Here is a 22,745-nt window from a genome sequence, read left to right on the forward strand (position 1 = left end):
TAGGTTTGACCATTACAATTTAGAAAGTGAAAACTTATTTTCCTTTCTCTTAGAAAATCACACACACACACACACACACACACAGGAAAGGCATAACACAAAGTCAAGGGAACTGAATCCAATATGACTTTTCAGGCCAATGGCATGGTCACACAACGATTCTGCAGAGAAAAACTGGTTTAATCGTACAGATACACGTAGGTTCTAATTCTACTGTATTCAATACTACAACAAATTCTGTGTTTTACCTGAACCATCAGCTTTGACATACATCTCTGCTGTCTGTTTCAAGATCTGGTATGTCACTTCATATTGTTCAAAGAACTTGCTATTTTCTATAAAAGACTAGAAAAAAGAGGGAATGGTTAGGTGATAACTAATATAGGCTTATGCAGACATGCCAAATTCAGTCTTCTGCAGTGCAGGTATGTGGCTATGTTACCCAAATTTACCAACCTCACTTTTCTTCAAAACATCGACTTAATTCAACTGCCATAAATAAATAACCTGATTATTCCTGAGAATATAACTTTATTCCCCACTTTTGCTTCTAATTCACCCCTAGATTGAGAAAATATTGAGATTGAGAAAAAGTGTAAACTTCTTCTCCACCCAAGGGTTTGTTTTTAGAAGAGACAGAAGCTTCTCCAGAGTATGTGGGGCTAACATTTAGAAAGCACTAAATTTGGAACAACATTTGAAAGTGTCCCACTGGGTCTTAGCTGTGGGATTCTGTTGCTCTTTGAACAATAATTCTGGTGGATGATGATTCTGAGGTATCTCAGAGTATAAATAACTGGCACAAGGCACACTTTCTTGAAAAGTAAATACAAAAATATTTCCAAGTAGAAAATTGCTAAATAATCATACATCCTATCCATGTTATCCATCTTCTCATATTTTTATTAATCCTTCTCCAGGGGATCTTCCCGACCCAGGGATCGAACCCGGGTCTCCTGCATTGCAGGCAGATGCTTTTTGACCTCTGAGCCACCAGGGAAGCCTCAGCAGAAAAATTAAAGATAAGATACATCTATATCTAATACAGTGGTGGTTTAGTTGCTAAGTCATGTTCAACTCTTGCAACCCTGTGGACTAGCCCGCTAGGCTCCTCTGTCCATGGGATTCTCCAGGCAAGAATCCTGGAGTGGACTGCCATTTCCTTCTCTGAGGATGTTCCCAACCCAGGGACTGAACCCACGTCTCCTGCATTGCAGGTGGATTCTTTACTGCTGAGCTACCAGGGAGCCCTTATATCTAAAACATCTGTATGCAATTTACGTATGCATTAGAGTTACTATAAGCAAATGGAGACTAATGGAGGACACACAGGTGATTTTTATTATTGCTAACTCCAGGAAATATGAAATAATTCCTGTTTCAAAAATTATTCCTACTTTTCTAAAAGTAGAAAATTAAAGCAATTATAGATAACAACATATTACCAAAGGCTTCTTAATTCCTTTTAATACTGTAATTAGTTCCTATGATTTAAACTCAGTAAAATACTTTGTGTCACTACTATAGAATATAAAATTGGTCTTCAAAAACTAGCTGAAGTTCTGAATAGGATGCTGATGAATGCTTAATGTGGAGATGCAAAATGCTTGTGAGCAGATGCAAAACTATTCATACAACAATTTCATAGGCGTCCCTAGATTTAATTCATAGAAATTTATAGCATTTCACGACTATATTTAAAAAGTTACATATAATACATTTCATACCATTTTATGTTTGAATTTACTACATAGTAACTATTCTTCATGGGTATATTGAATAAAGCTGCGAATTATCTGGAATGAGGGATTCCCTGATGAATACCTTACCCAATAAGTGAAATAGGCTTTCTTGTTTTTGTTGAGAATTGGTTAGCTCATTATTTAGCCTTATGTCCTATTCCCTTAACCTCTGCCTGCTCCCCAAATGGAGAAAGAGTAATTTAATGGAATTTAAACTTTGAATAATTTCACAAATAAGTAGGTCCTGATTTCATCAAACATGGATGATTACACCTAATTTTCAAGACCTGGTAAGAAACTGAAGAAACAAATATATTCAGCAAAGTTTTAAAAAATAGTCTCCATTTAGTTTGGACCCAATTTCAAGGAGCTAATGGGAAAACAATTGCTCAAAGTGTCAAATAAATGGAAAGCAGTGCCTACATTGGACATTAAAACATACACATGCTTTTGCTAGAGTGATTTACAAATTCATTATAAATGAACAAGAGAGAAAAGTTATTTCTAGTTTAATTTTTGGTATGGGTGGGGAGAAGAATGTTTTAAGAATATTATAAATGTAGAAATTCATTAAAGTACTTTTGAGTTTTCCTATAAGGACAAAGACATCACTTTGCTGACAAAGGTCATGTGGTCAAAGCTGTAGTCTTTCCAGTAGTCATGTACGGATGTGAGAATTTGACCATAAAGAAGGCTGAGCAGTGACAAATTAATGCTTTCAAAGACTCTTGAGAATCCCTTGGACTGCAAGGAGATCACATCAGTTAATCCTAAAGGAAATCAACCCTGAATATTCACTGGAAGGACTGATGCTGAAGTTGAAGCTCCAACACTTTGGCCACCTGATTCGAAGAGTCAATTAACTGGGAAAAAACCCTGATGCTGGGAAAGACTGAAGGCAGGAGGAGAAGGGGGCAGCAGAGGATGAGATGGTTAGACAGCATCACCGACTCAATGGACATGAGTTTAAGCAAGCTCTGGGAGACAGTGAAGGACAGAGAAGCCTGGCATGCTGCAGTCCATGGGGTTGCAAAGAGTTGGACATGACTTAGCTACTGAACAACTATGAGGAAAACTAAATAATAAATTTTTGAGGAGGAAGCCTTATTTGTTATTTTAGTTTTAAAACTGTTTCACTTACTCCTGCCCTTTCTTTCTGAGTCCTGAGTAACTCCACTTAGTAACATGAATTATTTTGTCTATTAGAATCACTTCAGCAGGAGGACTGCTAACTCCCTTTTTCGCTGTGAGCCATCTAGACAAAGTCTTCAGAAGAATGCCAAATTAAGCACAAATGTGTGTTTAAAATACCAGTGATGGGGTTAGTTTATTATTTTTTTTAATACAGCTTACATTTGGAAATCAAGTTCAACAAATAAGCTGTGTTGGTCAAAGGACTTTTAAAGTTGATGGCACTTCAAGAAAAGGAAGCTATTTCTTTATGCTGCAAAATTCAAAGAATTGGAAGGGAGTAAATTTCTACTATGAAAAGAGAAATATAATAACTACAAAGCTCATGAATTTCACTCAAAGAGAGCTAAACCAGACAATTTAAGGTTTTAAAAAATCAACTGAGATGTGAGAAGTACTTTCTTTAGAACTGCCTATTGACTTTAATAAAATCATTACAAATATTAGACTAAATGTTCATATTGCATAGGCTGCATTCACTTTATCTACACTTCCAAGAGCTTTTCTTCTATGTGAAAGTGAAATACTGTCTCATTTCTTTCACTATAAAATTGGAGCGTGTGTTAAGTAACACAGTTATGTCATGAACAGTTCCGACATCACGATCCAAACCAATCATCTTCTTATTTACATTACAGTATGTAATCTCTTACCAGGATCCTGTGGCCTAATTTAGTCAACAAGCATTCGTGAAGTATTAATATTTTCTAAGAATTCTTTGAGCATTTAGGGGCTGTGTACCTAAGTGCCTCTTAAAAGAGGCACCTTTTAAAGGAGGAAACACATTCTTTAGTTTCCCAACTCTTAAAAAAAGTATCTTTTTTTTCTTGCAGATAAATAGAATAGAATTGAGAATTCAGATGAAGGAAAAGATAACTATGGAAATCTTATATCCCAAATATTACTTTGCTTATTTGATGATGTAGCGGCATATGGCTCATTACAATAATGTTTTTTTAGAAACCAAGTAAAGGATTATATTTAAGAAACTGATTTTATGTTTTTTTTGTTTTTTTTTAAATCTTCATGCACTTTGAAACAGTCTCTTCTAAAGAGAATGATTTTCCCGAAAACTCCAGAAGAATGAGAGAAGCTCTGTGGCGTGTGAGATAGAAGGAAAAAAATGAAGTGTCAGTCTTTGTTCCTTAGAAGAATTCTTGTTATTGTTAAAATTTTGGAAAAGAGTATGTCTTCTAGACATTAAGTTATGTATAAGGTCACATAGGTAGTGAGGAGCTGAGTCCTGATCCAACACAATCCTATGTCACTGGTGGCCACATTGAATAATCCAGTGTGTCCCAAAAATCTCCCCAAGAATCCAACCACACCCTGCCTCAATACCATGCTGCCTATTATAGTATAAGAGTAACTAACAGGCTTCAGCATGGAAATGTTAAATGTTGTCAATTACGGACCAACATTAAATGGAACTGATGTTTATGTGAATGACATTCTTTAGTTCACTGAGCTACAGAATATCATTTCAATTATTTGGGCTTTCCAGCTTTTAAAAAAAATTTTTTTCCCAGCCAATTAATTTGTTAGAAAGTTAAGTTCAGTGCATGCTAAGTCACTTCAGTCATGTCTGACTCTTTGTGACCCTAAGGACTATAGTCCACCAGGCTCCTCTGTCTGTGGGATTCTCCGGGCAAGAATACTAGAGTGGGTTGCCATGCCCTCCTCCAGGGGATCTTCCTGACTCAGGGCTTGAACCCACACCTCTGATGTCTCTTGCATTGGCAGGCGCATTCTTTCCCACTAGTGTCACCTGGGAATTCTCATAAAATTCATAAACACAAAGGCTTTTGATGCAGAAAGATGTGGATTCAAATCCAGATTCCACTTCTTATTAACTGTGCCACTTGGAGCATGAGACTTGAACATTCAAAAGTCCCATTTCATCAATGAAACAATGTGAGAACACCGAGCCCATAGGGTCATCTTTGAGATGGAAGATGACACATGTAAAGCACTTGGCATGTGGAAAATATCCAACATCCTCTAATTATTAAAACTACTGAACTATGAATATCTTAAACCTCTTTTGGAATAGCTTAGGTGATAAATACATATCTTTCATCAGGGAACAAGAATATCAGGAAGTATTCATTAAAGCCCGCTATATTTATAAAGTTATTAGCAATCTTACAAATAATTTTGCGAGTCACATTACAAAACAGTTTAAAATTATCAGCTCAGTGAATGTCTATTTATGAAGTAGGTAGAAAGTACTGATTTTTTATCATTAATCATAATTCTTTAGCTACATATGCTTCATGTGAGAAGTTCAACGAGAATTATTAACATCTTTGTGTTGGAACATTAACCTGGTGAAACAGTCTCATTAGGCATTTCAATCTAATCGGCTGTCCTTAAATAGCGAGAACAAAGATGGATCCTGAATAATTATCTACTGAGCTCAGAGTATATCATTTGACATGACTAAACCAGAAAATATACATGTATATCTGTATTTAATATTTGTAGGACTAATGTAAATGCTCAAAGTTAAAAAGAAAATCAGATTTCTCATTACTTTCCAAAATCATTCAAAATGAATAAGGGAACAACATATTGTCACACATTTCACATTTTTGGACAAATGTTTCCTAGAAAATTATAGTAAATCTAGAGAAATATTTTTATTGCAAACTTGTTAAAATTTTTTAAATGCATGTTATTCATTTAGCATGTAGAAAATAACATTAAAATGTAGCAAAATATATTATGGTTCTAGCATACTTCAGTAAAAATGTGATTCAATAAATATTCAGTCATGTTGGTAACAGAACCACTGAGACTAGTCAGGTTAGAAATGGGCTTATATTTTAAATGAATTAATTTATTGGTTAGAACTTCTAAATATATACAAATGAAACAAAGGACTGAGATGTTCTATTGATTTTGTGAGCATATCTGTGTTGCTAATTAATTGAGCATCTTGAAGAGAAATAAACTCCTGTTAATAATTCTAATTCTCTGATTACATGTAAATGGAAACTACAGTAGGGCCTACTTCCCTCATTAATGCAGGGCTACTCGTCTATGTACATACAGGATTATCTATACTGATAGCCCAAAGTAGAAAATACTCTTCAAAAATTAAGTTCTTACAGGCTCACAGACAAAATTTTACTTTTCCTAGGCACACACAGGAAGTAATGAAACTCACAGCATGGCCATAAACAAGGCATGCTTGAACTAATCTAAAAAAAAAAAAAAAATTAGTTCCCACTGAACAATTGAGAATTGTCCTAAACTACTCATGATTGGATTTTAGAAAGCTTAAAATGTTTAAGTATTCTAAGTCAGCTTCAGTAGTGAGCTCACAATCAGTTGTATGCAATACAAAAACTTTCTTTTTTTAAGCAAGAAAGCTCATCAAAATTGGTTCAACATGATTAAAGCTGCAAAACATTTTATACTCCAAAGAATACAGGTGTATATTTCAGATTGCTGTGAAAAGCTCACAGATTTACACTAAACCCATTTTACACACTGGTAACTTAAGGTTTAAATTCAAGATAAAAGTAACAATGTCCAATAAACTGGAAGGTATTAGATACTAAACCCAGGGGACCTCTGACCTCTGTCAGAGCGGCAGGGAGACTTACGATGTAGTTTTGCAGAAGTAGCTCCACTGAATCTCTCCCCCCATACTTGATGATCCAAGACTTCAGCTTTGACTCTGCAAGAACCAGCAGTGAGAGCAGACGGTACTTTAATTCTAGAAATTCCATTTTCATTAAGTGTAGCTCTGATGTGGAGGAAACAAAATGAAACCTAGAAACAAAACACCAGAGAATTTACAGAATGTAACTAATAGTAACAGAATGGGGCTTACTTAACCTGTTACACGTCAGTATTAAATAAAATGCAGGCACAAGGTCTTCTAAACTCTGGCTGATCAATTACTCTCAGGAAAGCTGGTTTGGTTTCTAGCTCTGGGTTTAAAGGCAAATCACGATTGATTGAAGTCTTTGATTTAGTTCTTTCTCCTGCCAAGATCGCTCTCATCTGTTTCTTTTAGAAGCTGTTTTTGCAATATTACATAATGTTCCTCACAGTACTGAATAAAAATACAGCCTCTGAAGAAACCATCTCTGTGATTTTTCAGGCTGTGGGTTCATGCTGGTTTACTCTTTTTAACTAATCATGTATTAGAACGTTGGCATTCTCAGCATATGCTATGGGAACCCAGTTTTTATGTACCAAATGCAAGCATCTAGGTACCAAAAAAAAATAATAATAACTCAGAAAGAAAAGACATGGAAAAAAAGCATCCACCGAGCCTTTTAACTACACTTCATTCAAAATTAGACATTCTCTTACCTCTCGGCCATGTCCTCTAATTGATCAGGCGGCACTGGGATCCCGTTCACAGACCTGGTCCGGTAGATTTCATGGAATGCTCTTTTGTGGGCATCTGTGTTTTGAAGCAGATCCTAAGATACAATTTTTTTAAAAAAATAAAAAATGAAGAAACATGTTCACAGGAAGCTAAGAAGCATAATTTTCAGCCTGCACGGATGAGTCAATGTATTCAACAATTTGATGGTGCTGCCACAGCCATACGCGGCTTGCTGCAGAGCACAGGCTTTTACCTTGTACAGGAGCCTGGGTGCTTGTCCATAAGGCCCTGTGCTAGAGCCGTAGCTAATAATTATGGCATCTTTTAAACACACATGACACTTGCACAGCAATGCATTCAGACATTTTAAAGGCACATGGTCCAAAGGAAGATGTAGTTAGTGCTATAAACGATAAATGTTAGCATTTTTCTCTTTCCCTGATTTTGAATCTATTGGTTTTCCAAAGCTTAAAACTAGGTACAACTAGTTTAACCCTTTAAAGGTAAAACTAAAAATGTTAAATTCTCTATTTTATTCTGAGTGTGTGCAGGCTACCCTAAAGTCATGCTTGCTTGCCATCTTAAAGTAAATCAATTGCATTACAACATATTATGAAAACACTCTTATGGTTAGAAGATTTCAAACAAGCACAGGGAATGTCCCATAGATATCACAGTGGGAAGAGTAAATGTGATGTTTATAAAGATTCTGTCTAGATTGTACAGAACTCCAAAAACTTTTCATAATGTATTTAGATTTGTTTTCTGAGTTTTTCATTGTCAGAAGATATATTTATATGAAGATTCACATGTCCTTCACAATTCCTAGCTAATTTCTCACATAAAAGCAAAGAAGGAGAGAGGTGAAAGCAGATTCATGCCATATTTTCTAGAGCTTAGGTGGTTTCTCAATAGCAGAGTAAATAGCCAACAGATTGTCACTCACTAAAAAATAAGATACGTTAACCTACCAGAATGAATTAGAAAAATCAACACTCTTTTGGGACTTCCCTGCTGGTCCAGTGGCTAAGACTCTGCACACCCAATGCAGGGGGCCTGGGTTCAATCTTTGGTCAGAGAACTAAATCCCTATTGCAACAACTAAAGGTCCTGCATATCACACCGGAGACCAAAGATCCTACGTGCTGCAACTAAGACCTGATGTGCCAAATAAAAACATATATATACATATTTTTTTAATTAACTAATAGTGTTTCACACTAAGATTTAGTAGATTAATCAGAGAAAATAGAAGCAAGAAAACAGCCTAAAACATAAGACACTTGATAGGTACAAATGAATGCTTTCATATACAAATTAAGATGCTAAAGTCATACGTGTTTGTTAACATAAAGGATTAATTTTCTTTTCGTTCAGAGGATGTTATTTGTTACATTGTAAAAAAAAAAATTCCAGCCCCACACTATTTCTATCTTGATATGTACTTGCTATTATCACCTTCTGAGATGCTTTGAGTCTGTAGGTAATGGCACAGATATTCACAAGTTCCCTGTTCCCAGTGGGAGGGCACCACAGACATCTCAGAGCTGATCACAGAGAACAGCGGACCATCCTAGAGTAGCTATTGCCTTGAGTATTTCAATCACTTGTCTGCCTCCTTCTTAACCTGTAGACACAGTTCTATAGCTTATATCTTGACCAAAACTCCCCCAAATGACTTCAGGGCAAGTTTAGAGCCACCACCACTCCCACCTCTTATTTGTTCTGTGTGACTTATTGTTCTGTGTAACATGTAACACATGTTAATGTATGGGTGGGAGTCTGTGACTCTATTGGAATTTCCAAATGTCCAGTTGTCTTCCAAGAAGCTTTCCCTGTTGTAGTTTTCTATATCTAATGACTTGAAAAAAATCTTGACAAGAAATCAAAACAAACAAAAACATTTTTACATGTGACAAAAGAATACAGATGCTGTAATGCTGCTGGGTCCTCTGAAAGGCTGTCTCACTACAAAGCAACCAGATGCTGAGCACAGCGTATGACTTTAGTTCACTAGTGGGCTCACAGAAAGTAAGTGAAACCTTTAAGTCTCCCATTTTCAGTAAAACATGACCCAAAACTGAATCACAGACCTATGAACAAAATCATTGAAAAAGCTGATTGTCTACCTCATTAGAACTGATTCAAATGTATTCTTTTTAATGGCTGAGTAATACTCCATTGTGTATATGTACCACAGCTGGTGCACTGGGATGACCCAGAGGGATGGTATGGGGAGGGAGGTGGAAGGGGTTCAGGTTGGGGAACACATGTACACCCGTGGCAGATTCATGTTGATGTATGGCAAAACCAATACAACATTGTAAAGTAATTAGCCTCCTATTAAAATAAATAAATTTATATATATATAAAAAAGCTGATTGTCCTGGACAAATATCAACACCGTGCAAGTCTTGGAACTTGAATAATGTGAGAAATATTGAAGGTGAGAACTCAACATTTAGCCAGAACCCTCGAAGAGAGCTGATGTGTCCCTGGTTGGCAGCAAATGCAAACACAAAAGGAAGAATGCAAATATCGCCAAACACAGGAGACACGCTACCATGAGTGAGAACCAGCAGAAACAATACATTCACAGTGTTAGAAAAATGTGAGTAATTTAACACTTGACAATAACAGTTTGCAAGTTAGAAGAGTAGGACCCGGTTAAAGTGTTCTTAATTCCTTATATGGATTAAAAGGAGGTCAAGACATTGATTTTCAATTTCATTAAGTATCTATGGTATAATTTCAAGGACAATCACATTACACAACTACAGTTTATAACTTGAAGACAGTTTGAGGGAAAACATGGTATAAGAAAAATAGGCAAGCAAATCAACAATGACAACAAAACCCCTCAATCAAACATTTTAAAGCAATTTTCCTCTAATTAAAAAATTTTTAAAAAAATTCCTTCCATCAACTTATAAACAGGAAGAATGCAGGGGAAAAAGAAAGAAAAAGTAGCGCAAATAGAAGGAAATGGTAGAAACAAATTCAGATATATCAGTAATTATAAATAAATGTGAATGGATCATAAGGCAGTTCTATTTCCAGTTTTTTAAGGAATCTCCACACTGTTCTCCATAGTGGCTGTACTAGTTTGCATTCCCACCAACAGTGTAAGAGGGTTCCCTTTTCTCCACACCCTCTCCAGCATTTATTATTTGTAGACTTTTGGTACATATACACAATGGAGTATTACTCAGCCATTAAAAAGAATACATTTGAATCAGTTCTAATGAGGTGGATGAAACTGGAGCCTATTATACAGAGTGAAGTAAGCCAGAAGGAAAAACATCAATACAGTATACTAACGCATATATATGGAATTTAGAAAGATGGTAACAATAACCCGGTGTACGAGACAGCAAAAGAGACACTGATGTATAGAACAGTCTTATGGACTCTGTGGGAGAGGGAGAGGGTGGGAAGATTTGGGAGAATGGCATTGAAACATGTAAAATATCATGTAAGAAACGAGTTGCCAGTCCAGGTTTGATGCACGATACTGGATGCTTGGGGCTAGTGCGCTGGGACGACCCAGAGGGATGGTATGGGGAGGGAGGAGGGAGGAGGGTTCAGGATGGGGAACACATGTATACCTGTGGCGGATGCATTTTGATATTTGGCAAAACTAATACAATTATGTAAAGTTTAAAAATAAAATAAAATTAAAAAATAAAAATAAAAAAATAAAAGCTGAAAATAAATAAATAAATGTGAATTGAATACATATTTGCTTATGGAAAGTGAGAGATTGTCAGATTAGACAAACAGAACTATCTGCTTTTTAAAAGAGATGTTCCTGAACACTAAGAACAAGGATAGGTTGAAATTAATACAACAGAAAACAACAAGCCAGGCAAATTCTAATAAAAGAAGTCTCATATGTGTGCATCAATATCAGACAAATAGACTCCAGAACAGAAGTCTTTACAAGTTATTAACTGCTTAATTAATTATTGTTTTCTTGGGCTCCAAAATCACTGTGGATGGTGACTGCAGCCATGAAATTAAAAGATGCTTCCTACTTGGAAGAAAAGCTATGACAAACCTAGACAACATATTAAAAAGCAGAGCCAACAATTTTGCTCTAAAATTAATTGTATATCCTAGAATTTTGTTTGAGAATTAATTGTATATCCTAACAAGTATCTACTGAATAAAACTAGACTTCCCATAAATCTATTGAAAATTTGATCATCCCATGCAGTTCAGTTCAGTTCAGTTGCTCAGTCGTGTCTGACTCTTTGTGACCCCATGGACTGCAGCACGCCAGGCCTCCCTGTCCATCACCAATTCCCAGAGTTTACTCAAACTCATGTCCATTGAGTCAGTGATGCCATCCAACCATATCATCCTCTGTTATCTCCTTCTCCTCCAGCCTTCAACCTTTCCCAGCATCAGTTCAGTTCAGTTCAGTTGCTCAGTCATGTCCGACTCTTTGTGACCCCATGAATTGTAGCACGCCAGGCCTCCCTGTCCATCACCATCTCCTGGAGTTTACTCAAACTCATGTCCATAGAGTCAGTGATGCCATCCAGCCATCTCATCCTCTGTCATCCCCTTTTCCTCCTGCCCCCAATCCCTCCCAGCATCAGAGTCTTTTCCAATGAGTCAAATCAATTTTTTGGCGCTCAGCTTTCTTCATAGTCCAACTCTCGCATCCATACGTGACCATTGGAAAAACCATAGCCTTGACTAAATGGACCTTTGTTGGCAAAGTAATGTCTCTGCTTTTCAATATGCTATCTATTTCTTCCAAGGAGTAAGCGTCAGGGTCTTTTCAAATGAGTCAGTTCTTCCCATCAGGTGGCCAAAGTACTGGAGTTTCAGCTTTAGCGTCATTCCTTCCAAAGAACACCGAGGGCTGATGTCTTTTAGAATGGACTGGTTGGGTCTCCTTGCAGTCCAAGGGACTCTTAAGAGTCTTCTCCAACACCACACTTCAAAAGCATCAATTCTTCAGCACTCAGCTCTTTTTTTTAAATTTTTTTTTTATTTTTAAACTTTACAATATTGTATTAGTTTTGCCAAATATCGAAATGAATCTGCCACAGGTATACCCGCGTTCCCCATCCTGAACCCTCCACCCTCCTCCCTCCCCTCCCCTCCCTCTGGGTCGTCCCAGTGCACCAGCCCCAAGCATCCAGTACCGTGCATTGAGCCTGGACTGGTGACTCGTTTCATACATGATATTATACATGTTTCAATGCTATTTTCCCAAATCTTCCCACCCTCTCCCTCTCCCACAGAGTCCATAAGACTGATCTATACATTGGTGTCTCTTTTGCTGTCTCGTACACAGGGTTATTGTTTCCATCTTTCTAAATTCCATATATATGCATTAGTATACTATATTGGTATTTTTCTTTCTGGCTTACTTCACTCTGTATAATAGGTTCCAGTTTCATCCACCTCATTAGAACTGATTCAAATGTATTCTTTTTAATGGCTAATACTCCATTGTGTATATGTACCACAGCTTTCTTATCCATTCATCTGCTGATGGGCATCTAGGTTGCTTCCATGTCCTGGCTATTATAAACAGTGCTGCGATGAACATTGGGGTACACGTGTCTCTTTCCCTTCTGGTTTCCTCAGTGTGTATGCCCAGCAGTGGGATTGCTGGATCATAAGGCAGTTCTATTTCCAGTTTTTTAAGGAATCTCCACACTGTTCTCCATAGTGGCTGTACTAGTTTGCATTCCCACCAACAGTGCAAGAGGGTTCCCTTTTCTCCACACCCTCTCCAGCATTTATTGCTTGTAGACTTATGGATTGCAGCCATTCTGACTGGCGTGAAATGGTACCTCATAGTGGTTTTGATTTGCATTTCTCTGATAATGAGTGATGTTGAGCATCTTTTCATGTGTTTGTTAGCCATCTGTATGTCTTCTTTGGAGAAATGTCTATTTAGTTCTTTGGCCCATTTTTTGATTGGGTCATTTATTTTTCTGGAGTTGAGCTGTAGGAGTTGCTTGTATATTTTTGAGATTAGTTGTTTGTCAGTTGCTTCATTTGCTATTATTTTCTCCCATTCTGAAGGCTGCCTTTTCACCTTGCTAATAGTTTCCTTTGTTGTGCAGAAGCTTTTAAGTTTAATTAGGTCCCATTTGTTTATTTTTGCTTTTATTTCCAATATTCTGGGAGGTGGGTCATAGAGGATCCTGCTGTGATGTATGTCGGAGAGTGTTTTGCCTATGTTCTCCTCTAGGAGTTTTATAGTTTCTGGTCTTACATTGAGATCTTTAATCCATTTTGAGTTTATTTTTGTGTATGGTGTTAGAAAATGGTCTAGTTTCATTCTTTTACAAGTGGTTGACCAGTTTTCCCAGCACCACTTGTTAAAGAGGTTGTCTTTAATCCATTGTATATTCTTGCCTCCTTTGTCAAAGATAAGGTGTCCATATGTGCGTGGATTTATCTCTGGGCTTTCTATTTTTTTCCATTGATCAATATTTCTGTCTTTGTTCCAGTACCATACTGTCTTGATAACTGTGGCTTTGTAATAGAGCCTGAAGTCAGGCAGGTTGATTCCTCCAGTTCCATTCTTCTTTCTCAAGATAGCTTTGGCTATTCGAGGTTTTTTGTATTTCCATACAAATTGTGAAATTATTTGTTCTAGCTCTGTGAAGAATACCCACTCACACCTATGGATAGATCAACTAAACAGAAAATTAACAAGGAAACACAAACGTTAAATGATACAATAGACCAGTTAGACCTAATTGATATCTATAGGACATTTCATCCCAAAACAGTGAATTTCACCTTTTTCTCAAGCACACGTGGAACCTTCTCCAGGATAGATCACATCCTGGGCCATAAAGCTAGCCTTGCTAAATTCAAAAAAATAGAAATCATTCCAAGCATCTTTTCTGACCACAATGCAGTAAGATTAGATCTCAATTACAGGAGAAAAACTATTAAAAATTCCAACATATGGAGGATGAACAACACCCTGCTGAATAACCAACAAATCACAGAAGAAATAAAAAAAAGAAAGCACTCAGCTCTTTTTATAGTTCAACTCTCACATCCATACATGACCACTGGAAAAACCATTAGCTTTGACTAGACGGACATTTGTTGGCAAAGTAATGTCTCTGCTTTTTAATAAGCTGTCTAGGTTGGTCATAGTTTTTCTTCCAAGGGGCAAGCATCTTTTAATTTCATGGCTGTAGTCACCATCTGCAGTGATTTTGGAGCCCAAAAAATAAAGTCTGTCACTGTTTCTACTGTTCCCCCAGCTATTTGCCATGAAGTGATGGGACCAGATGCCATGATCTTTGGTTTTCTGAATGTTGAGCTTTAAGCCAGCTTTTTCACTCTCCTCTTTCACTTTCAACAAGAGGCTCTTTAGTTCTTCTTTGCTTTCTGCCACAAGGGTGATGTCATCTGCATATCTAAGGTTATTGATATTTCTCCCAGCAATCTTCATTCCAGCTTGTGCTTCATCCAGCCCAGAGTTTCTTATGATGTACTCTGCATATAAGTTAAATAAGCAGGGTGACAATATACAGCCTTGACGTACTCCTTTCCTGATTTGGAACCAGTCTGTTGTTCCATGTCCAGTTCTAACTGTTGTTTCTTGACCTGCATACAGATTTCTCAGGAGGCAGGTCAGGTGATCTGTTATTCCCATCTCTTTCAGAATTTTCCAGTTTGTTGTGATCCACACAGTCAAAAGATTTGGCATAGTCAGTAAGCAGAAGTAGATGTTTTTCTGGAACTCTTTTGCTTTTTCTATGATCCAGCAGATGTTGGCAATTTGATCTCTGGTTCCTCTGCCTTTTATAAATCCAGCTTGAACATGTGGAAGTTCACGGTTCATGTACTGTTGAAGCCTGGCTTGGAGAATTTTGAGCATGACTTAACTACTGTGTGAGATGAGTGCAATTATGGGGTAGTTTGAGCATTCTTTGGCATTGCCTTTCTTTGGGATTGGAATGAAAACTGACCTTTTCCAGGCCTGTGGCCAACTGCTGAGTTTTCCAAATTTGCTGGCATATTGAGTGCAGAACTTTCAGCATCATCTTTTAGGATTGGAAATAGCTCAACTGGAATTCCATCACCTCCACTAGCTTTGTTCATAGTGATGCTTTCTAAGGCCCACTTGACTTCACATTCCAGGATATCTGGCTCTAGGTGAGTGATCACACCATCCTGATTATCTGTGTCGTGAAGATCTTTTTTGTATGTGTATTCTTGCCACCTCTTCTTAATATCTTCTGCTTCTGTTAGGTCCATACCATTTCTGTCCTTTATTGTGCCCATCTTTGCATGAAATGTTCCCTTGGTATCTCTAATTTTCTTGAAGAGATCTCTAGTCTTTCCCATTCTGTTGTTTTCCTCTATTTCTTTGCATTGATCGCTGACAAAGGCTTTCTTAACTCTCCTTGATAGTCTTTGGAACTCTGCATTCAAATGGGTGTATCTTCCCTTTTCTCCTTTGTCTTTCGCTTTTCTTCTTTCATAGCTGTTTGTAAGGCCTCCTCAGACAGCCATTTTGCCTTTTTGCATTTCTGTTTCATGGGGATGGTCTTGATCACTGCCTCCTGTACAATATCATGAACCTTCATCCATAGATCTTCAGGCACTCTTGTCTATCAGATCTAATCCTTCAATCTATTTGTCACTTCCACTGTATAGTCATAATGGATTTGATTTAGATCATACCTGAATGATCTAGTGGTTTTCCCTACTTTCTTCAATTTAAGTCTGAATTTGGCAATAAGGGGTTCATGATCTGAGCCACAGTCAGCTCCTGGTCTTGTTTTTGCTGACTGTATAGAGTTTCTCCATCTTTGGCTGTAAAGAATATAATCAATCTGATTATGGTGTTGACCATCTGGTGATGTCCATGTGTAGAGTCTTCTCATATGTTGTTGGAAGAGGGTATTTGCTATGACCAGTGCAATCTCTTGGCAAAACTCTGTTAGCCTTTGTCCTGCTTCATACTGTACTCCAAGGCCAAACTTGCACATTACTCCAGGTATTTCTTGACTTACTACTTTTGCATTCCAGTCCCCTATAATGAAAAGGACATCTTTTTGGGTGTTAGTTCTAGAAGGTCTTGTAGGTCTTCACAGAACCATTCAACTTCAGCATCTTCAGCATTATCAGTCAGGGCATAGACTTGGATTACTGATATTGAATGGTTTGCCTTAGAAATGAACAGAGATCATTCCCACAGAAGAGCATCCCACTATGCTTCTTTATATTGCTAATCTAGATACTGTTAAGTTCCCATCACTTCATAGCAAATAGATGGGGAAAAGTGGAAACTGACAGGTTTTCTTTCCTTTTCTTTTCTGCAGATGGTGACTGCAGCCATGAAATTAAAAGATGTTTGCTTGTTGGAAGAAAAGCTATGCCAAACCTAAACAGTGTATTAAAAAGCAGAGATATCACTTTACTGACAAAGGTCCATATAGTCAAATCTATGGGTTTTTCAGTACTCATGTGTGGATGTGAGACCTGAAACATCAAGAAGGCCGAGAAACAAAGAACTGATGCTTTCCATCTGTGTTGCTGGATAATAATTTTGAGAGTCTCTTGGACTGCAAGGAGATCAAACTAGTCAATCTTAAAGGATATCAGTGCTGAATATTCATTGGAAGGACTGATGCTGAAAGTGAAGCTCCCATACTTTGGCCACCTTATGTGAAGAGTTGATTTACTGGAAAAGACCCTGATGCTAGGAAAGATAGAGGGCAAGGGGAGATAGGGGCAACAGAGGATAAGATGGTTGGATAGCATCACTGACCCAATGGACACGAGTTTGAGCAAACTCTGGGAGATACTGAAGGACAGGGAAGCCTGCCATGCTGCAGTTTATGTGGTCACAGAGAGTCGGACATGACTTGGTGACTGAACAACAATAAGTATAAGCACTGAAGCTTACTTAATACTGGGTTCCCTCAGGGCTCAGCTCTTGACTAATTTTCTGTCTGTACTTATTTATTTAATCTAAGTCTCCAAGCTTTTAACATCCCTTTATATATCAAGGACTCTGACTATTTGGCCCCCTCCTGTCTCTTATCTCCCGCTACCCACTCCGCATATTTACTGGGGCATGAAACAGTCTCACACTTACCTTCCCCCAGACTGAACTCCATCTTTCCTCCCAAACCTGCTTCATTGCCTTTCCATCTCAACTGATGGAAACTCCACTTTTCCAACTGCTTGGTTGAAAAATCATAGTGTCATTTATGACTCCCCTTCCTTCATAATCAATATCTAATGCTAAAAATTCTCTTTGTTCTGCCCTTGAAATATACTCAGAATCTATTTCTTACCATCTATATAGCTATGACCTTTGTTCAAGCCACTCTACCTGGATCATTGAAATTGTTTCTCTCACTTCTCCCCTCTTTGACTAGTCATATCCTCACACAGCACCAGAATGCTGCTGTTAAAAGAGTGATTCTGTCATTTCTCTGGTAAGAAAGTAGATGGGAAAAGATCATTAGGATATAACAGAGAAAATTAAGGCTGCTCAAAGTGCATTTAAGGAATGTGACAAAGTGCATAGAAATAAAACTGGGGGAAAATGGAGGCTTCACTACAGGCACAAGGATATTTTGAATAATTTTGTGTCAATAATTTTGAAAACTTAGTCCAAGGAACAAATTCTCAGAAAGTATGATTAGCATTATTGACCCAATTACAATTTTGAAAGACTGAATATTTATAAAACCATTTTTAGAGGCTTTTTTTTTTTAACAAGAGTAAAAAACAAACAATAATCATTGCTCTTACAGAGTTGAGATTACACTGTAGGAGATCAAGCAATAAATAAGATAAATAATGAAATTAGCATTTGAGATGAAGATAATGCTAAAGAGAAAAACTGAATAGGGAATGGGAAAAGGATGTTGTCCTTTCAAAGAGGTGGCCAAGAAAGGATTGACTAAAAGGTGACCTTTCAGTAAAGGCCCAAGGAGATGAGGAAGAATGCCTGGAAAATATCAGGCAAAGAGACAAGAACATTCCAGAAATGTTGGCAAGGGCAAAGGCCTTTGAGTAGGAACACACTTGCATGTTCGAGGTTCTCTTTTCAGTGTGGTTTCACAGACTCCCCTGCTTAAAATTGCAACACCACCTTACCTTCCTTGTCCTTCTATCTTTTATTCTAGTATAAAATGCCTTTATTTATCATATTTATTATTTCTTAATTGCCTCCTCCTATGAAAAGGCAAGTTATATTAGGGTAGAAGTTTTGTCTGTTTTACTTATGGGTATATCACAAATGCCTAGAACACTACTTTACACATAGAAAGAGTTCAATAAATATTTGTTGAAAGAGAAGGAAAGACCATTTTAGGACCATATGGTCCTGTTCAAAATTACCATAAAATATCTGGTTTATGCCAAAAGGTCCTTGATAATTGGTCATATCTGGTCCTATCCAAAATGTCCATAGAGACATTTGGTCCACATCAAAAGGTCCTTGATATTTGGCCCTGTCCTAAACTATTTGTTCCATGAACCAAATACACTCATGGACATTTTGGACCAAATGTGGGCTAACTGAAAACACTGGAAAGAACAGGAAAAAAAATTAAGAAACCAAATGGATAAAGTAGTTCAGAGTCTAAAATGCTTCCAGTAAAGGTAAAATGAGGACTGAAAACTGACCACTGAGTGAGGAACAAAAAGCACCCTCATGAACCTGCCATGGCTAGACGGGCAAGGGAAAACACGATTGGAATGGGTTCTAGAAAGGATGAGATTTCAGACAGTACTTTCAAAGAACTTCACTTTGTAAAAGAAAGAAAACAATGGACAGTAGTTCACTATATACATTATCCAGGATATGGGAGCAACAGAGGAATCGATAAAGATGTAGTGCATATATACGATGGGATATTACTCTCTGCCTCTGCTGTGAAAAGGAACAAAACTGGGTCATTTGTAGAGATGTAGAGGGACCTAAAGACTGCCATACAGAGTGAAGAAAGCCAAAAAGAGAAAAACAAATACCGTATATTCATGCATATATGTAGAATCTGAAAAAATTGGGATAGATGATCTTATCTACAAAGCAGAAAATAGAGATACAGATGTAAAGAGCAAACATATAGATACCAAGGGGGAAGGGAAGGAATGGGATGAATTGGGAGATTGTGATTGACATACATACACTATTGAGTCTCTGCATAAGACTGATAGCTAATGAGAACCTACTGTATAGCACAGGGAACTGTATCCATTGGTCTGTGATGACCCGAGTGGGAAGGAAATCTAAAGAAGAGGGGATACATGCATATGTATAGCAGATCCACTTTGCTGTACAGAAACTAACACAACATTGTAAAGCAACTATACCCCAATAATTTTTTTTTTAATGGACAATAGCTGAAAGGAAGGGTACAGTTAAGAAAGAGGGTATTAAGAATAATGACACTATATTTCATGTGGGTGGGAAAAATCCAGCAGAGAAAGAGAGAGAAAAAATAAAGAAGCAAAGTACTACAGGAATTATCTTCTGGAACAGAGCTGGGAGGATGGGATCCACTGTACACGTGGAGGGGCTGGCCTTAGCTCGGAGCACAGATGGTTCATCCATAGTAACAGGAGAGGAGACAGAGTATTCGGTCACAGATGCGTGTAGGTGGGTTGATGTGGTCGTGGGAGCTTGCGGAAATTCTTTTTTGACTGCTTCTATTTTCTCAGAGAAATAGGAAGTGGTGTCATCAGCTAAGAGTAAGGATGAAGGAGGAGGTGTGGAAGGTTTGAGGAGAAAAGGTATAAAATAGTTGTCCCAGAAATGCAGAGGGAAGAGAGTCCAAAAATGCCTTTGGAGTGCCGGGGAGCATTAAGGGCCCACTTGGGTTAGTCAGCGTGCCTGGGGGTGTGTTTATCTCCAACCACAGTCAACTGCATGAACGTAGGCAGGAGCTGGGCTGAGAGCTGGCTTTAACCAAAAAGTCACCTGGTGGATCAGATGGTAAAGAATCTGCCTGCAATGCAGGAAACCTGGGTTCAATCACTGGCTCAGGAAATCCCCTGGAGAAGGGAATGAAAACCCACTCCAATATTCCTGCCCAGAGAATTCCATGGACAGAGGAGCCTGATGGGCTATAGTCCATGGGGTTGCAAAGAGTTGGACATGACTGAGCAACTAACACTTTCACTTTTTCTTGTTTAACCAGGAGAGAAGAACAAAGTGAGACCTGGTTGTTGGTTTATCTTCCACATATACAGTTAACCCCCACCATGACTCAGTAAATGAGATACACAAATTCAATTGCACAAAATGCAGGGTTGCATTAATGAGATGTTAGTGAAAAACACAGCATTTTAAGTTAGGACTGTACTATTACAAGACACAGAGGAAGAGTATTAGAACTTACGCAAAGCCCAAAACTTGCAATGAGAAAATATAGTCGCAAATGGCTGAGAGATCAAGGCCTAATCCCACCACTTTCTAAGGCCACTAGTAACCCCTCCCCCTACCCTGATCCTCACTTTTTTTAAAATTTAATTTAATTTTATTTTTTAACCTTACAATATTGTATTGGTTTTGCCATATATCAACATGAATCCGCCACAGGTATACACGTGTTCCCCAACCTGAACACGCGTATCCTGTTCTCCCTCCTCCCTCCCCATACCATCCCTCTGGGTCGTCCCAGTGCACCAGCCCCAAGCATCCAGTATTGTGCATCAAACCTGGACTGGTGACTCATTTCATATATGATATTATACATGTTTCAATGCCATTCTCTCAAATCATCCCACCCTCTCCCTCTCCTTACTTCTTAAGCACCAGGACGTAAGAACTTGGTGACTTGGTTTGCCTTCCTGTGAGAATGGAGGAGGAAACGAGGTCTGGAGCCAACGGCCAATTACACTATTATGTAAATACACACGGTCTATGGCCTTATATTTTCAGAGACAACAATACAGCATGAGAAATAACAAAAGTAAATGCAGATGAAAAAATAACACAGAGCTACTGGAAAACAACTCGGGAAATGAATGTACTGGGATTGTCATAACAAGTACAGAAGAGGGAAATGCAAATCAAAGAATTTCTAGGAAAATGGGGACATCTCCAAACCAGAATGAATGGGTGCCTGGGAGACCTGAGTCAGCACAAGTCCCAGACTATACTGGTGAAACAAGGGTATTATCAGTTAGCTGTTAATAAATAATAAATTGTAACCTGCTGAAGCTCCAATACCTTGACCACCTGATGCAAAGAGCTGACTCACTGGAAAAGATCCTGATACTGGGAAAGATTGAGGGTAAGAGAAGGGGGTGACAGAGGATAAGATGATTGGATGGCATCATTGATTCAATGGACATGAGTTTGAGCAAGCTCCAGGAAATGGTGAAGGACAGGGAAGCCTGGCGTGCTGTAGACAGTGGAGTCACAAAGAGTCAGACACGACTTAGCAACTGATCAACAGCAAGCTACCTTCACTGATCAGGTTTGCTTTAATAATATTTGTAGGTCCTCCAACTATCCCACAACCTTAACAAAAAGATGTTGGCCAAGCTGAATTTAGGAACTTGGAGTCAGCTGTGTCCAGTTTGAGCTCCAGCTGGTTAAGACTGGTTAGGTCCACTGACCCTCCATCTGACCATGGATGAGTGTCCGCATAGTGACCTTTTGATGTCAGAGGGCCCTAAACTCCACCCTCTGATCACACTGATGCCACATTTTCGGAACATGGAGCCCATGAAGAGGTCTGTGGCTTAGTTACATCTGCACAGAATTAGGATCACCTCACCCGTTTCTTATCTCCAGTGACCTTTCCCATGTTCAGCTTTATCCCATAAATACTCAGAACCCCTCACCTTCAGGGAGATGGACTGAAATTTGTTCTCTCTCTCCTCAATTGGCTGCCTTGAGAATAAACCCTTTCTCTGCTGCAAATCTTAGTGTCTCAGCCTTTGGCTCGCTGAGTAATGGGCAAACAAACCTGATTTGGTAACACTAGGACCGTTACGCTGGAAGGTTTTCCAGCCAGAGTATTTACCTTGTGTTGCTCACGTTTCCGTTGTATTGTGTTGGCTGTTTCCTCGTGAACCTGCTGAATGGTTATTTCCTCTCTTAGGGCCACCTCTGCTCTGTATAACCAGGCCCCTATGGTACCCAGAGGTGCAGGAAGAGACTTGTCAAGTTGTATATGCCAATCGAAGAGCTGAAATACAAAGTAGAAGGACAGTGTCTCAACACAGAAAAAGACAATTCCTAAAACTCCCCCAAATGATTTTAAAGCCTACAAAATGCTGTAAGTTATTAATTTTGGGTTAATGTAATACATATCAAGTAAGAAAATATCTGTGTCCTAATCTAATGTTTTGAAAAGTTCAGAACACAGCTACTTTCCTTCAAAATCTCCCACATAATGAGAACAGGTCCAGAAAAATCAGAGTCATCTAGACATCTCGGGAGGAAAATGAGAATTAGGATTCTTTCTACAATAATGTAA

General features: G+C 38.2%; 1 protein-coding gene across 13 annotated transcripts in view; it reads right to left on the bottom strand.

Moving 5' to 3' along the window:
* Positions 1 to 22,745, bottom strand: part of SYNE1 (spectrin repeat containing nuclear envelope protein 1) — a 496,771-nt gene that overhangs the window by 333,167 nt on the left and 140,859 nt on the right. For 12 of the 13 annotated variants that reach the window (XM_027551881.1, XM_027551880.1, XM_027551874.1 and 9 more), the window contains 4 exons: positions 22,290 to 22,454; positions 7,266 to 7,378; positions 6,548 to 6,716; positions 249 to 345 (listed from right to left, as the gene is read on the bottom strand). In XM_027551881.1, coding sequence (XP_027407682.1) covers positions 249 to 345; positions 6,548 to 6,716; positions 7,266 to 7,378; positions 22,290 to 22,454 — 544 coding nt within the window. Of the gene's footprint in view, positions 1 to 248; positions 346 to 6,547; positions 6,717 to 6,782; positions 6,922 to 7,265; positions 7,379 to 22,289; positions 22,455 to 22,745 lie in introns of those variants that run through there. The other variant, XM_027551882.1, reaches the window with a different exon arrangement.

This window comes from Bos indicus x Bos taurus, chromosome 9, assembly GCF_003369695.1.
Source record: "Bos indicus x Bos taurus breed Angus x Brahman F1 hybrid chromosome 9, Bos_hybrid_MaternalHap_v2.0, whole genome shotgun sequence".
NCBI classification, from domain to species: domain Eukaryota; kingdom Metazoa; phylum Chordata; class Mammalia; order Artiodactyla; family Bovidae; genus Bos; species Bos indicus x Bos taurus.